The 14904-nt window shown below is 52.9% G+C and overlaps 1 protein-coding gene across 1 annotated transcript; it reads left to right on the top strand.

Annotated features, from left to right (window-relative positions):
• The first annotated feature begins 3689 nt into the window (after positions 1 to 3689).
• On the top strand, positions 3690 to 4622 carry LOC146422007 (olfactory receptor 14I1-like). The gene has a single exon (XM_085046909.1). The coding sequence runs from the start codon at positions 3690 to 3692 to the stop codon at positions 4620 to 4622; it is 933 nt and encodes a 310-aa protein (XP_084903035.1).
• Positions 4623 to 14904: the final 10282 nt, after the last annotated feature.

Below are 14904 nucleotides of genomic sequence, written 5' to 3'. Positions count from 1 at the left end.
TCCTTCATTCCATAAAGCCCCACAGTGTCACAGTGGATTCCATTGTTCCATGAGTGTCACAATGGCCTTTTGGCTCCACGGGGCTCTGTAGTGTCACAATGATTTCCTTGATTCCATGAGGCTCTACAGTATTACAATGGACTGCTTGGCTCCACATTATCCCAGTGGATCATTGGTTCCATGGGGTCCCTACAAGTCACAATGGATTCCTTGTTTCCATCAACCCCCACAGTGTCCCAGTGGCCCCTTAGTTCCATGACACCCTACACTGTCACAATGGCTCCTTGGTTCCATGGGCCCAACAGTGCAACAGGACATCACTTGGTTCCATTGGGCTCCACGGTGACACAGTGTTTCCTTGATTCTGTGCAGCTGTGCAGTGTCACAATGCTCTCCTTGGTTCCATGAGGCCCTGCAATGTCTAAATGGCCCCATTGGTTCTATGAGGCCCCAGAGTGTCACAGTGGTCTCCTTCGTTTCCATGGTGCCACACAGTGCCACAATTGCCCCTTGGCCCAACATGGCCTCATAGTGTCACAATAGTTCTTTGCTTCCATGAGGTCTGGTAGTGTCACAATGGACACCTTGGTTCAATGAAACCTGCAGTGTCACAATAGTCTCCATGATTCCACGAGTCCCTGCAGTGTCACAATAGCTTCCATTGGTTCCATTAGGCCCCACAGTGTCACAATGGCTCTTTGGTTCTGCAAGGCCTCAAAGTGTAAAAATGGCCTCTGTGGTTTCATGAGTACCTGCTGTGTCACAATGAACCCTTGGTTCCATGATGCCCTATAGTGTCACAATGGTCTCCTTGGTTCTGCAGTGTAAGAATGCCACCTTGGTCCCTTGGAGCCTCACAGTGTCACTATTGTGCCCTTGGTTCCATGAGGCCCAGCAGCATCAGAATGGCCCCTTTGTTCCATGGAGAACCACAGTGTCACTATGGTCCCCTTGGTTCCACAGGGCTCCCCAGTGTAACAATGGACGCTTGGTTCCATGAGGTTCCTCAGTGTCACAATGGTTTCCTTGTATCCTCAGTGTCACCATGGATCCTTTGTTCCATGAGGTTCTATAGTCTAACATGGTCACCTTGATTCCATGAGGTTTCCCACTGTCACAGTGGAGTCCTTGTTCTGTGAGGCCCTGATGTGTCCCAATGGAGCCATGATTCCAGGAGGTTCCATAGTGTCACCATGGTCTCCTTGGATCTGCAGTATAACATGGACCATTGGTTCCATGCAGCCCTGATGTGTTACAATGGCTTTTTGGTTCCATGCAGCCCCACAGTGTCACAATGGACCCTTGGTTCCATGATGCTTTTCTCTGTCACAATGTACTTTTTTTTGCTTCCATAAAGTTTCTCAGTGTCATAATGGTCTCCTTGGATCTGCAGTGTCACAATGGACAGTTGGTTCCATGGTGTCACACACTGACACAATGGTCTCTTTGGTTCTATGAGGTTCCATAGTGTCACAGTTGACTCCTTGGCTCTGTGTGGCCCTGCTGTCACCAAATCACTCAAATATCCAAAGAAGACTCCTTAACACTAATTTGGTGTTAAAAAGGGCATCATTTATTCAGATCTGAGGTCCAAGAGGGGATAACTCCTAACCTTACGTGGACTCATGATTCTACAAGTGTTTATCTACAGTGGCTACATGTGTATTACAATTTACCCATTACCATAAAACCCACCCAAGTTCCCAGATTCAGTCCATGTTTTTTCTATCACTGCACTCTTTAGCCAGATATTTTCTTTTTCTCTTCCAAATATCCTCTCTGGGAAAGCAGACCTTGCATACTTTGTTTCCCTGCTAGAAGTTCACAGGCACAGTAAAAATTGAATTAACCCTTCTGGTATCAAGCCCAAGGCTCTGTGTGCCAAGGCAGAGGCAGGCAGGATGCAGAGCTGTCAGCAAAGGAAGGGCCAGCGAGGTGGGGCAGCCGGGGGATGACGACAGCCTGCAGGGACAGAGGCGCAGGGCATGGACAGCGTAGGACCGCCTGGGCTGGAGAGGGCAGAGGGATGTGCAGGAGCTGCAAGGCCCTGACAGAGCCAACTTGTGAAGCACTTTGGCCATGGCTGCTGTCCCTGGCCCTGAGGCCATGAGGAGGACACAAGTGACCCTTGCAGCCCTGGGGCCTCATTGCCTCCTTGTCCCTGCCCAGTAGCCTGGCAGGGGCTGCCCCATGCTCCTGCCCTTGGCATTGCACATCCCCACATGCTAGTGCCCCGGGAAGAGCCCTGAGCACTGAGGGAGGGACAGGATCTGCCTTGCCAGGGGCTGGGGCTCAGGCCTTGGCCCTTTGCATTCCTGAAACACATCCAGGTTTGCTCAGCATCAGAGACACCTTTGCCTTCTTTGTCCCCAGCTGTCATCACTGCCTCCAATGCTCTGCTCTACCTGGAACCTGGGGATACTTTCTTAGTTGTGTCCCTCAGTGGGACACATTGAAACTTTGAGATGCTTGGAAGTTTGAATCTTACTTTAAGTTTTTGAGAAGTTTTTTGAACACTCTCTCAGGAAGTTAGTCTGATCTAAACAACTCTAAATCCCTAAGAGGCTCATTACAGTCCTTGTGCTGTTGCTGTGCTGCTGAGCTGGGCTGGGCTCCTGGCGCAGAGGGAACTCCTGGAAACCAAGAAGAGCTTCAAAAAGACATTTCTCCTGAGGAGCAGTTTCTTTCCCAGCCCAGCAGGGCTGAGGGTGCTGCCTGCAGGTACCTGAGAGGAGTGAAGCAGACAGACATAAAGCAACTGGAAGAACATTTCTGAGCTTATTCATGGAGAAATCTTCACAACCTCTGACACAGTAAGTCTCTGGCTGCAGGGATCTCCTAAAGCTGACACATGACAGCACTGATATGACTGTAAGGATGGCTCTGCTGGTGTTTGTGGTTTGGGGGAGGATGTGCTGCAGAGCGGGGCTGCCCTGGGCACCGTCAGAGGGACAGGGCAGGACAGCTCCTGCTGCCAGGGATGGCTGCAGGCTGGGAAGGTGGGGGTGCAGCCAGGGGTGCCCAGGGCTGTCCTGCAGAGCAGCTCCTGCAGCCCTGAGGGCTCTTTGCCAGGGCAGGGGATCTGCCAGCTGCCAGGGGCAGCTCTCAGCCTGCCTGGGAGCTCCCTATGGAGGGTGGAGTGGAGCTGTGGCTGCAAGGAGTGACTCCTGCCAGGGCAGGTCCTGCTGCTGTGCACAGGGTGCTGTGTGGGCCAGGGCTGCTAAGAGCTCCAGCTCATGCCTAGCTTCCCGCTGCTCTATAATTCCTCCCGCCCCGAGGGGCTGCAGAAAAGAGCTGGCCCAGGGGCTGGGCTGGGCACTGGCAGCACTGGCAGGGAAGGAGCCTGGGGCCACAGGAACAGCTCCCGGCTGGCACAATTTGGTCTGATGAAGTCCAACCCAGGACTGGTCCCTGTCCCCCATTCCCATGACCCACTGCTGCAGAGCAGAGCAGAACTGACTCCTCAGTGTGCATGGGCACAGCCACTGCTTGTCACAGCAACAGGGCCAGATCTCAGCAGAGCTCCAGGCATGGGGCTGGAGGAAGAGCTCTGAGAAAAGGGAAATTGGGTGGCACAGTGTGGGAGGGGCAGGGCTGGGAGAAAGGGCTTGGACATTGCTCAGGAAAGTCTACCCTGACTTGTCACTGTCCTTTTCTCCATGAACAGGTCCCCATGGCCAAAAACTAAAATGTCCAACAGCAGCTCCATCAGCCACTTCCTCCTCCTGCCATTCGCAGACACGCGGCAGCTGCAGCTCCTGCACTTCTGCCTCTTCCTGGGCATCTCCCTGGCTGCCCTCCTGGCCAACAGCCTCATCATCAGCGCTGTAGCCTGGAACCACCGCCTGCACACCCCCATGTTCTTCTTCCTGCTCAACCTGGCCCTCACTGACCTGGGCTCCATCTGCACCACTGTCCCCAAAGCCATGCACAATTCCCTCTGGGACACCAGGGACATCTCCTATGCAGGATGTGTCACCCAGGTCTTTTTCTTTGCCTTTTTCATTGCAGCACAATTTGCCTTTCTAACCATCATGAGCTATGACCGCTATGTGTCCATCTGCAAACCCCTGCACTATGGGACCCTCCTGAGCAGCAGAGCTTGTGCCCACATGGCAGCAGCTACCTGGGCCAGCGGCTTTCTCTATTCACTGGTGCACACAGCCAATACATTTTCCCTGCCCCTGTGCCATGGCAATGCCCTGGGCCAGTTCTTCTGTGAAATCCCACACATCCTCAAGCTCTCCTGCTCACACTCCAAACTCAGGGAACTTGGGCTCATTGTGGTTAGTGCCTGTTTGGTATTTGGTTGTTTTGTGTTCATAGTTTTCTCCTATGTGCAGATCTTCAGGGCTGTGCTGAGGATCCCCTCTGAGCAGGGACGGCACAAAGCCTTTTCCACGTGCCTCCCTCACCTGGCTGTGGTCGCCCTGTTCCTCAGCACTGCCACTTTTGCCTACCTGAAGCCTCCCTCCATCTCCTCCCCATCCCTGGATCTGGCAGTGTCAGTTCTGTACTCAGTGGTGCCTCCAGTACTGAACCCTCTCATCTATAGCCTGAGGAACCAGGAGCTCAAGGCTGCAGTGTGGAGACTGATGAAGGCACACTTTCAGAAACATTAAATTGCTTGCCAGTTCCTGCAAATCACTTGTTATAGGAATAATCTTTGATAGTGCTTGTTGGTTTGGTTGTGGGTTTTTTTCCATTTCTTTTAGTTTTTTAATGTCCAGAAATAAAGGTCATTCTTTGTGCCATTTCTCATTTCATTTCTCTGTACCTTTGCTGTGGCCACAGTCTTTGTCAGTGAGGAGCTGTGCTCTTGGTGGCTTTAAACAAACTAAAGAATCTCCCAGCAAAGTTTCCACCAGCGATCCTCCTTTGTTCCCTTCAGTGGAGCTGCAGCAGCAATGTCTGTGTGCAGAGCTGGGGCAGATCAGGGGTGGCACAGCAGCTGTGCCAAGGAGCAGCAGCACTTGGTGTTGCCAGTGCTGCTCCCGTGCCACTGCCCCGCTGCCCTGCTGCCCCTCGTGTTGCTGTAGGGCCTGAGTGCTCTCGGGGTCGCTGCCAGTGCTGGGGGTGGCAGTGCCTGGGCTGCAGCAGGGACAGGCCATGGGCACTGCTGGGGCACAGCTGACGCCTCAGGGCAGGGCCTGGGGGCTCGAGGCTCCTTGCCCAGGCTCTCTCCAGAACACGCCTAGGCCAATGCTGAGCAGAGAAAACCCCCGTGAGCAGCTGCAGGGTGGCCGTGGGCAGGCTGGGGGCAAACAGCATGGCTGGGGCTCTGCAAGGTCCCTGGGGGAGCCGGGAAGGAGCAGCAGAGCAGGGGCTGATCCATCCCCACTGCGCTGGACAGCCCAGGGCAGCGTCCCAGAGCGTCCTCATGGAGCTGCCAACAACATCCCCCCTTGGCAGCCCTGGCCTCTCCCCCAGCTCCCAGAGCTGCTTGATCCTTCCAGGCAGAGACACGGCAGCACTGGCTCAGGAGCCCTGTTTGCATTGCACACAGCAGGCGTGAGCACCCCATGCTGTTGGTGTGGGGAGATGAACCTGAGTGAGAACAAACACCATCAGCCCTGGGGGCCAGCAAGGGCTGGGGATGGGAGGGAAACCACTCAGCTTTGTTGTGACCTCTGAAGTCAGCCAGAAAGTTTGTTCCCATGAGCTGTGAGTTTCCTGTCCCACTGCAGACGTTGTTGCTCAGAGCCAGGGCTGCCTGGCAGCCACCCCCAAACAGCCCTGAGCATTTCCTTTGCTTCACCTTTGCTTTCTTTCCTCTCTCCTGCTCCAGATTTCTTCCCATTGCCCATCCCTGTCGCCTGCCCTGCAAACAGCCCATCCCTGTTTGCCCTTTCCTCTCTGGCCCCACTCCCCATTTCAATTCCTGACTTGGCACCATGGGAACATCCCTTGGTGAGCAGGATCATCCTACAAGTGCTTCATGAATTGTCTGCAGGGTCCTGCAGTGCCTCGTGCTGTTCCCTCGCCAGAGGCAGCACAGGCCAGGGGGACACATCTGGACTGCTGTGTGTGGCTGTGAGGCTCCCTGTTGTGGGGCAGTGAGGAGGAGCTGGAGAGGCTCTGCAGGACTGACAGGATGGGCTTTGGGGCCTGTGGGGAGAAGCTGAGGGCCATGGGCTGTTGGACCTTCTGAAGAGGAGGCCCAGGGCTCATCCTGCAGCTGCTTCAAGGGTGCTTTCAGAGAATCACAGAATCAAGGAGGTTGGAAAAGTCCTTTGAGATCATCAAGTCCAACCTGTGACCTAACACCACCTTGTCTGCCCTGAGCCTCCTCTTCTCCAGGATAAACAACCCCAGCTCCAAACTCAGCCACTCCTCACAGCACTTGTGTTCCAGACCCTTCCCCAGCCTTGTTGCCCTTCTCTGGACACACTCCAGCCCCTCAATGTCCTTCCTAAACTGGGGGCCCAGAACTGGACACAGCACTCCAGGTGAGGCCTCACCAGTGCCGAGTACAGGGGAAGAATCACTGCCCTGCTCCTGCTGGCCACACCATTCCTGGTCCAGGCCAGGTGCCATTGGCCTCCTTGGCCACCTGGGCACACTGCTGGCTCATGTCCAGCCTGCTGTCCATCAGTGCCCCCAGGTCCCTTTCTGCCTGGCCACTGTCCAGCCACTCTGTCCCCAGCCTGTAGTGCTGCAGGGGTTGTTGTGGCCAAAGTGCAGGACCTGGCACTTGGTCTTGTTAAACCTCATATGGTTGGATTTGGCCCCGGGATCCAGCCTGTCCAGGTCCCTCTGCAGAGCCCTCCTGCCCTCCAGCAGATTCAGACTTGCAGCCCACCTGCTGTCAGCATGGTTCCATGAGGCTCTAGAGTGTCACAGTGGTCTCCAGGTTTCCATGGGGCTCCAAAATGTCACAAAGGCCCCTTGGTTCCCTGAGGTCCCACACTGCAGCAATGGTCTCATTGGTTCCATAAGGCCAAAATGGCCAATTGGTCCCATGGGGCACCACAGTGTCAAAATTGTTTCCTTCATTCCATGAGTCCCCACAGTGTAGCAATGACCCTTTGGTTTTATGAGGTCCTGCAGTGTCACAGTGATCTCCATGGTTCCATGAGGCCCCACAGAGTAACATTTGCCCCTCTGTTCCATGAAGCCCTCAAATGTCACAATGGTCCCATCTTTACATGAGGTCCCACAGTGTCACAATTGACTCCTTTTGCCCAGAAGGTCACACAGTGTCACAATGATGTTCTTGATTCCATGAGGCCCCAGAGTATCACAATGGACTCCTTGGTTGCACAGTGTTACAATGGACCCATGGTTACACAAGATCCTGCTGTGTCACAATGGTCTTCTTGATTCCATGTGGCCCCGCGTTGTCACAAGTGTCCCCTTAGTTTCACAATGCCTTGCTGTGTCACAGTGGCCTCTGAGGTACATGAGGCCCCACAGGATCATAATGGCCCATTGGTTCCCTGAGGCACCACAGTGTCACAACTCTTCCCCAAGTTCCAGGAGTCCCTGCAGTATAACAATGTCCCCTTGGTTATGTAAGGCCTGGCTGTGTCAGAATTAACTCTTTGGTTCCATTTAGCCTCACAGTCTCACAATGGCTCCTTGGCTCTATGGTGCCATGCAGTGTCACTATGGTTCTCTTAGTTTCACGAGGCCTTGTTAAGATCCAGTTATTCAGGTTCTTTGGAAATACCTCTGCCTGAATTAAGGTGCAAACAAGACCATATGCCAGTCAATAGCATGGGTTTTATTTGATTGTAAATATGAGAAAGAGAGAGGAAAAGAGAGAAAAGGTAAAGTAGGAAAAGAGGTGGGGGGGGGACAGAAAGAGGGTGACAGAGATAGAATAAAGAAAATATCACCATCCGTGGATCCCAACAATGTTGCATTGATCCTCTCCAGCTGGTCTTCTTGCTGGTGATGGTCCCCCCAGAAAGCACAGATTCCCATGGGTTAATATACACTCAGGCCAGGGGCAATGTCCAGGCATGTCCCCCCAGGGGAGGGGACAGTCTCTAGCAGCAGACTCTGCTTGCATCACCTGCACTCCTGTGGTGCAAGGCCTAGCATTTGGGGGTCTTTGATGGATTGTGACTTCTCCTCAGCTCCTCTCACGTGAAAGTCCTGTGGATGTGATCTGTGGAGTTGGGGGTTCCACAGCTGGGCAGTTTGTGTGACAGAGGATGGATGGGTGTTCATTGCCTCTGACCAGAGGTTACACCACACACCCCAAACCTTCTCCCCCCTCCCTCTCGGCTAGGGGGAAAAGTCTGTGCAAACCTGGCTTCTGCAAGCTGTGCTCTCGCCCACCCCAATACTCAGCCAGGGATGATTCTCAGCACAGCTGGTGGCTTTGGCCTTTGTGGATGCATTCCTTTCCCTCAGCCTGAGATGAATGAACAATAGGTTTCCCTTTATCTAATCTCAGCAGTTTGACTCTCAGTCCAAAGTCCCAGTCAGGTATCTTCAGGGATGCTTCTTTGGTTATGGCTTCTTTGTGCACTTTTTGTTTTAATGAGCACAATTTTATATCAATGTTTGAGGCATGAACTATTTTAGCCTCTGACAGACATCCAGTCACGATTAATAATGTAGTATTTACAAGTATAATACTAATAAGTAATACTAATAAATAGTAACAACAACAACACAAAATAATCCCAACAAATCCCAATACACAGCATCACACCAAAATGACAAACCTCATTTTTCTTCACTGCCACAAGGCCCATGAAAACAAACCCTGTTAACTTTCTCCACTCATGTCCTCCCCACCACATAAACGAGGCAATTTTCACTGTTTATTACAAGTTACAATTGATGGTGGAGGGCAGAACAGGGAGACACCACCAATTTCCATGTCAAACCCAGTAGGTCAACTCCAAAGAAGAGAGAATAAAACAGGATGGGGGCAGGAGCTGGTCAGATGTTGCTCTAAAGGGCCCCATAACCATTGCCAGGCAAACAGAAGGGGAAGATAAACCCCTAAAAACCAGCGTGTGTGTTCAGGGACTCAGCTGTGAGGAACTGGACACACACAGAGGCAGCTGGAACAGTTCTTTCCTCAGGCTGAGCTTTCCAGTCAGGGCACTGAAGTCAATCAAGTGCTTTCCCAGAGGATTCCATGGTTGCCAACCACCCTTCAGGTTTTGGCTCACAGGAGCACAGATCCTTTTTCAGGTCAGAAGAGCAGCAAAAATGACAAGAGATGCCCAATTCAGAGCTCTGCTCAAAAACCTGAAAAATAAAAATCAGTAGAACTCTGAAGCCCAGCTCTGGGCCCTGGAATCTCAGATCCAAGGGAAAACTGGAAAGGCTTTTTGCAAGGATTGACGTGGTGCTGTCCATGCAGCATTTCCATCCCTCCCATGGCCTCTTCCCTCAGAGTCCCCAGCAGCAGCAGCTGGAGCAGCACATGGAAGCTGCAGATGGAACTGCTGCCCACCCAGCCTGAGCTGCACAAGGATCCTGCTGACAGGAACCCCAATATTCCCTCCCAGGGGCTCTGCAAACACTTCCCACCTGTTCTGTCTGCTCCAGGCAGACACTGCAGGCAAAATCCTGTCTCTCCTTTGGGGCAAGGCCAGGAGCCCAAAATCACACTCAAAATGCTGGATTCTGGCCCATTTCTGCATCTGGAGAGTTGGGGGTGCAGCATTATCCAGAGAAACTTCCTGTGCTTCATACTCCAGCTTGCAAACCCAGCCCTTGGACAGTGGGTTTATAAGGACCACAAGTCATAGACCAAATAGGATTAATTTTAAACCATGACACTTCATTCTCTGTGGTAGATTCATCTATTCCATGCCATGAAACACATCTTCAGTTAGGCTGCAATTAATGGGTCTGAAGCCTGAAGTAACAAAACCAAACAAAAGAACTCCAGGTTACCTTTCAAAGGTTGAAAGCCATAATAAATATGTTTTTCTCTTCAAAAATAAATGTGTTTTTCTCTTCAAAACATTTTTCAGGTATACGTGACATGTACAAGATAGAGGGTGTAGTGTGTTGATGCTGGCTGGATGCCAGGCACCCATCAAAGCCTCTCTCTCACTCCCCTCTGCAGCTGCACAGGGGAGAGGAAATAGAACGAGGGGTTCATGAGTTGAGATAAGGACAGGGAGAGATCCCTCATCAAATATGGTCATGGGAAAAACAGACTCAAATTAGAGATATTAATTGAATTATTGCTGACAAAATCAGAGTAGGAAAAGTAAAATAAAACCTTAAAAGTGCCTTTCCCCAACCTCTCCCTCCTGCCCAGCTCTATCTGCTCCCCCAGAAGAGCAGGGAGACAGGAATGGTCAGTTCTGGTCAGTTCATCATCTGAGATTTCTCCCACTGCTCAGGGAGAGGAGTTGTTCCCCTGCTGCACTGTGGGGTTCCTCCCACGGGAGAGTTCTCCAGGAACTTCTCCAGTGTGAGTTCATCTCACCAGCAGCAGCTCCCTGTGAACTGCTGCAATGTGAGTCCATGCCACGGGCAACAGTCCCCCAAAGCTGCTGCAGCGTGGGTCACTCTCCTACGGGGTCAGTCCTTCAAGGACAGGCTGCTCCAGCTGGGCAGCAGAGCCCCTCTCTGCAGGGGTCACAGCCTCCTCCCAGGCATCCCCCTGCTCCGGCCTGGGCTCCTCCTCCATGGGCTGCAGGTGGATCTCTGCATCCCCATGGATCTCCAGGAGCTGCAGGTGGATCTCTGCATCCCCATGGATCTCCAGGGGCTGTGGATGGATCTCTGCATCCCCATGGATCTCCAGGAGCTGCAGGGACACAGCTGCTTCACCATGGTCTTCACCAAGGGCTGCAGAGGAATCCCAGTTCCAGTGCCTGGTGCAGCTCCTCCCCTCCTCCTTCACTGACCTTGGTGTCTGCAGAGCTGTTCTCCTCACATGTTCTCACTCCTCTCTTCTCTGGTCACAATTACAACTGTGCAACAACTTCTTGGTTATTTCTTTCTCCTTAAATCTGTTACCACAGAGGCATTACCACCATTTGTAATTGGCCCAGCCTTGGCCAGTGGCATGTCCACCTTTGGAGCCACCAGGGATTGGCTCTGCCCAACATGGTGGAAGCTTCCAGCAGCTTCTCACAGAAGCCACCTCTGTGGCCCCCCTGCCACCAAAAACCAGGTCATGGTACCAAGGGGCTGTTGTGACACTGGGGGCTGCATGGATCCAAGGGGCAAAAGTGACATTGCACAGCCTCATGGAACCAAGGAGACCACTGTGACACTTCAGGACCTCATGGAATCATGGAGACCTTTGTGACACTGCAGGTCCCCACTGAATTGTGGAGTCCATTAAGATACTACAAGGCCTCATAGAATCACTGAGACCATTGTGACACTGCAGAGTGTGTTGGTTTTGCTTAGCCCAGAACTTCAGCAAGGTATCTTTAGCATCCAGGGGAAATTTAAAACCTTAAAGGCTGTTGTGGTAGGTCTGAAGAAGTGGCTGAAGGGCTGGGAGCAAATGCACCCCTGTGTTCATGAGTCGGTTTTGCTTAGCCCAGTTTTATCTAGTGGGTGGGGGGGAAGCACATAGATAGCTCCTGTGTGTTCTGTGTGAATGTTCTGGAAGCTTTCACCGTGTCCAGTAGAACCAATCTCTGATGGCTCTGAAGATGATGGACATGCTGCTGGCCAAGGCTGGGCCAATTAGAGAGGTTTGTTACACCTCTGTGAAAACATATTTAAGAGGAAATCAAAACAATGTGAGCACACCTTCTTTTTAGCCAGACAAAGAGGAGAGGGTGAGAATATGTGAGGGGAAAACAACATGGAGACGCCAAGGTCTCAGTGGAGAAGGTGGGGGAGGAGGTGCTCCAGGCACCGGAGCTGACAATCCTCTGCTAGCTGTGGTGAAGACCATGAGGGGAGCAGGTTGTCCCCCTGCAGCCCATGGAGTCCACAGGGGTGCAGAGATCCACCCACAGCCCGTGGGGAGGTGCCCACGCCAGAGGAGCAGGTGGATGCCTGGAGGAGGCTGTGATCCACTGGGAGTCCCAGTGGAGAGAGAGGCTTTGCTCCTGAGATGGAACAGCCTGGCCTCGGAGGGCTGCACCCTGTGGAGGAGGGACCAAGGCTGCAGCAGTTTTGGGAGGACTGTCTGCCCGTGGGAGGAGCTCATATTGCAGCAGGTTCAGGTGGGCTGCTGCTTCTGGAGGAGTTCACAGAGAGCTGCCTCCTGTGGGAGGAACCCCATGGCTACACAGAGGAAAAAACTTCTCCCCCTGAGCAATGGAAGAAGATCTCAGTGATGAACTGACCAAACCCCCATACTCTGTCCCCCTGTGCTGCTGGTGGGGAGGAGGGAGGGGGTGAGCAGGGAAACAGTGTATTTGAGGGTTTTTTTTTACTTCTCATTGTCTTCCCTCTGACTCTGTTAGCAATAAATTTCACTTTGTAACTTTAAGAGGAGCCTGTTCTGTCCTTGGAGCATCTCCCAGTCCTTATCTCAACTCATGAGCCCTGTGTGTATTCACTTTTTTTCCTCTCCTCTGCCCAGCTGTGGCAGGGGAGAGCAAGTGAGTAGATGTCATGGGTGCCTGGCATTTGGCCAGGGTCAAACCACAACACATCCACTTTCCATGTCTTCATTCCATGTCCCCATCCCATTTTTCCCATGTTCCACATGTTCCCCATGTGTCCCTTGTCATCCATCCCACATCCCCCAAGTCCCCACTCCATGTCCACCATTTCATCTCCCACATCCCCCAAGTCACCCACGTCCCTCATCCTATTCCCCCATTCCATGTCCCCCATATCCCCCATGTTCCCCATTCCCTGTCCCCGTCCTGTGGTCCCCATTCCATGTCCCATCTCCATCCCCCATGTCCCCATTCCATGTCCCATCTCCATCCCCCATGTCCCCATTCCATGTCCCATCTCCCACATGCCCCTTGTCTGCCATTCCATGCCCCCATCCCACATCTCCCCTTCCATGTCTGTTCCCCTGTGTCCCTCTTCTTCCACATCCCACATCCTCCATCCCCCACCCCCCATATCCCCCTGTCCCAATTCCATGTTTCCCATCCCAGATCCCCCATATCCCCCATCCCCTGTCCTCAGTTCCATGTCCCATCTCATTTGTCCCACACCCCCCATGTCCCTCCCCACAACCCCCATCCCACAGCCCCCATGTCCCCCATTCCATGTTCCCCATTCCATATTCCATCCCCCATCCCCATATCCCAGCCCCTGTCCCTATGGTGTCACCGTGACATCACAGAGGTCCCCTTGAGGTCACAGTGCCACCACTGGTATCACCAGTGGTGTCACAGAGTGTCCTGGGGACACAGTGGGAGCCAGTCTGGTGGTGGGACATCCCAGACTCCACATCCCGATTCCACATCCCAATCCCAAATCCCGAGGGAGTGCAGAATGAGCTTCTGCCCTCCCATCACCAGGAGGACCAAGGTCAATCTCTGGGGTTGGACAGAGGTGGCCTTAGCCACCACCCCTGAAGGTACTGGCACCCCCTGGACCCCTGTGAATGTCGGGATCTGTCAGGATCCTGACTCAGTTTCCCTCAATTCCCAGAGTGGAAGGAAATTTGGGATACAGTGGCTGACTTTGTCCTGGACCAGCTCCTGCCGCAGAGAAAGGTCACCTTGGACTTGCCCCCATGTCCCCTCCTGGGGGTCAAGGCCACCTCTGGCTCATCCCAAAATTCTGCTTCAAGGGGGTGCAGATCCCAAAATCCCAAAATTCCACTTGCAGGGGCTGCAGATCCCCAAACCCCAAAAACTGCAGTTGCAGGGGGTGCGGATCCCGACCCTCGGTACCCTGGCTGTGGTGCCCTGGCAGGCACGGATTGGGGACATGGAGGTGACAACGCGGAGGCCGATTTTTTGCCCAGCCAGGAATTTGGTCCAGGGGCACAATTTGACGGATGACCGGGAATTCCTGCCTGGTGAGAGGGGAGGATTTTGGGATGGACATGGCTGGAGGGGGAGGGTTGAGGAATGGGGTGGGAAATGGAGAGTTTGAGGTTGAAAGATGTGAGGAGAAACCAAAAAATCATGAGGAAACCCAAAATAAAACATGAGGAGACCCAAAAAAGACCTGCTGTGAAAACAAAAATACATTACAAGATCAAAAAAAAAACCACAGGGAGATCCCAAAAATCCATAAGGAGATCCAAAACTCAAAAGGACACCTCATAAAACCAGAAGAAGACCCCAAAATGCCCAAGAAGACTCAAAAAAAACATGAGAGGGCCTCAAAACCTATGAGAAGGCTCCATAAAAGCATGAGAAAATCCCATAAAATCACAAGGAGCCTCCCAAAACCCCCAAGAAGACCCCAAAAACCACAACAAGACCCCATAAAACCTTGAGATACTCCCAAAACCCCATGAGAAAACCCCAAACCCCCTCAAAGACACCCCAACCCCCATTTTGCGTGTCCTCCCAGGGAAGCTGGATCCCCTCCAGACATTTGCTGTGGCAACAGCGCTGGGGCTGCCCCGGTGCAGGGTGGAGGGTGCCCTCCAGACCACCATGTCCCTCCTGTCACGGTGCTTGGGGACAGGTGAGGATGTGGCCCTGACCCTGAGGGACATCGTAGTCCTGCTGGTGGAGCGGCGCAAGGTCCAGATGAGGTTCTACCACAGCTTCCTGGAGGCAGTGACTGGGAAGAAGAACCTGCAGAAGGGAGTGTTCAAGGTGAGGGGCTTGAGGGGATGGGGGGAGGGGAGTGGGGTAGTCCTTCAAAATTCCCTCATCCATGGGGAGAAGATCCCACCATCTTTGGGGTCCTCAAGTCTCTTGGCCACGTTTAGGAAATTCCACCATTTTTGCAATGCTTCACCACCTCTCCATCCACATGGAGAAAGTCTAAACATCCTTGAGGTCCTCTTTGGGCTTCTGAAGCACTGAGTTCCTCATCCATGGGGAGAAGATCCCACCATCTTTGGACTCGTTT

The sequence above is a fragment of the Lichenostomus cassidix genome, unplaced genomic scaffold (assembly GCF_008360975.1).
Source record: "Lichenostomus cassidix isolate B80296 unplaced genomic scaffold, HeHo_3.0 HiC_scaffold_46, whole genome shotgun sequence".
NCBI lineage: Eukaryota > Metazoa > Chordata > Aves > Passeriformes > Meliphagidae > Lichenostomus > Lichenostomus cassidix.
This window is presented reverse-complemented; position numbering and strand designations above follow the sequence as displayed.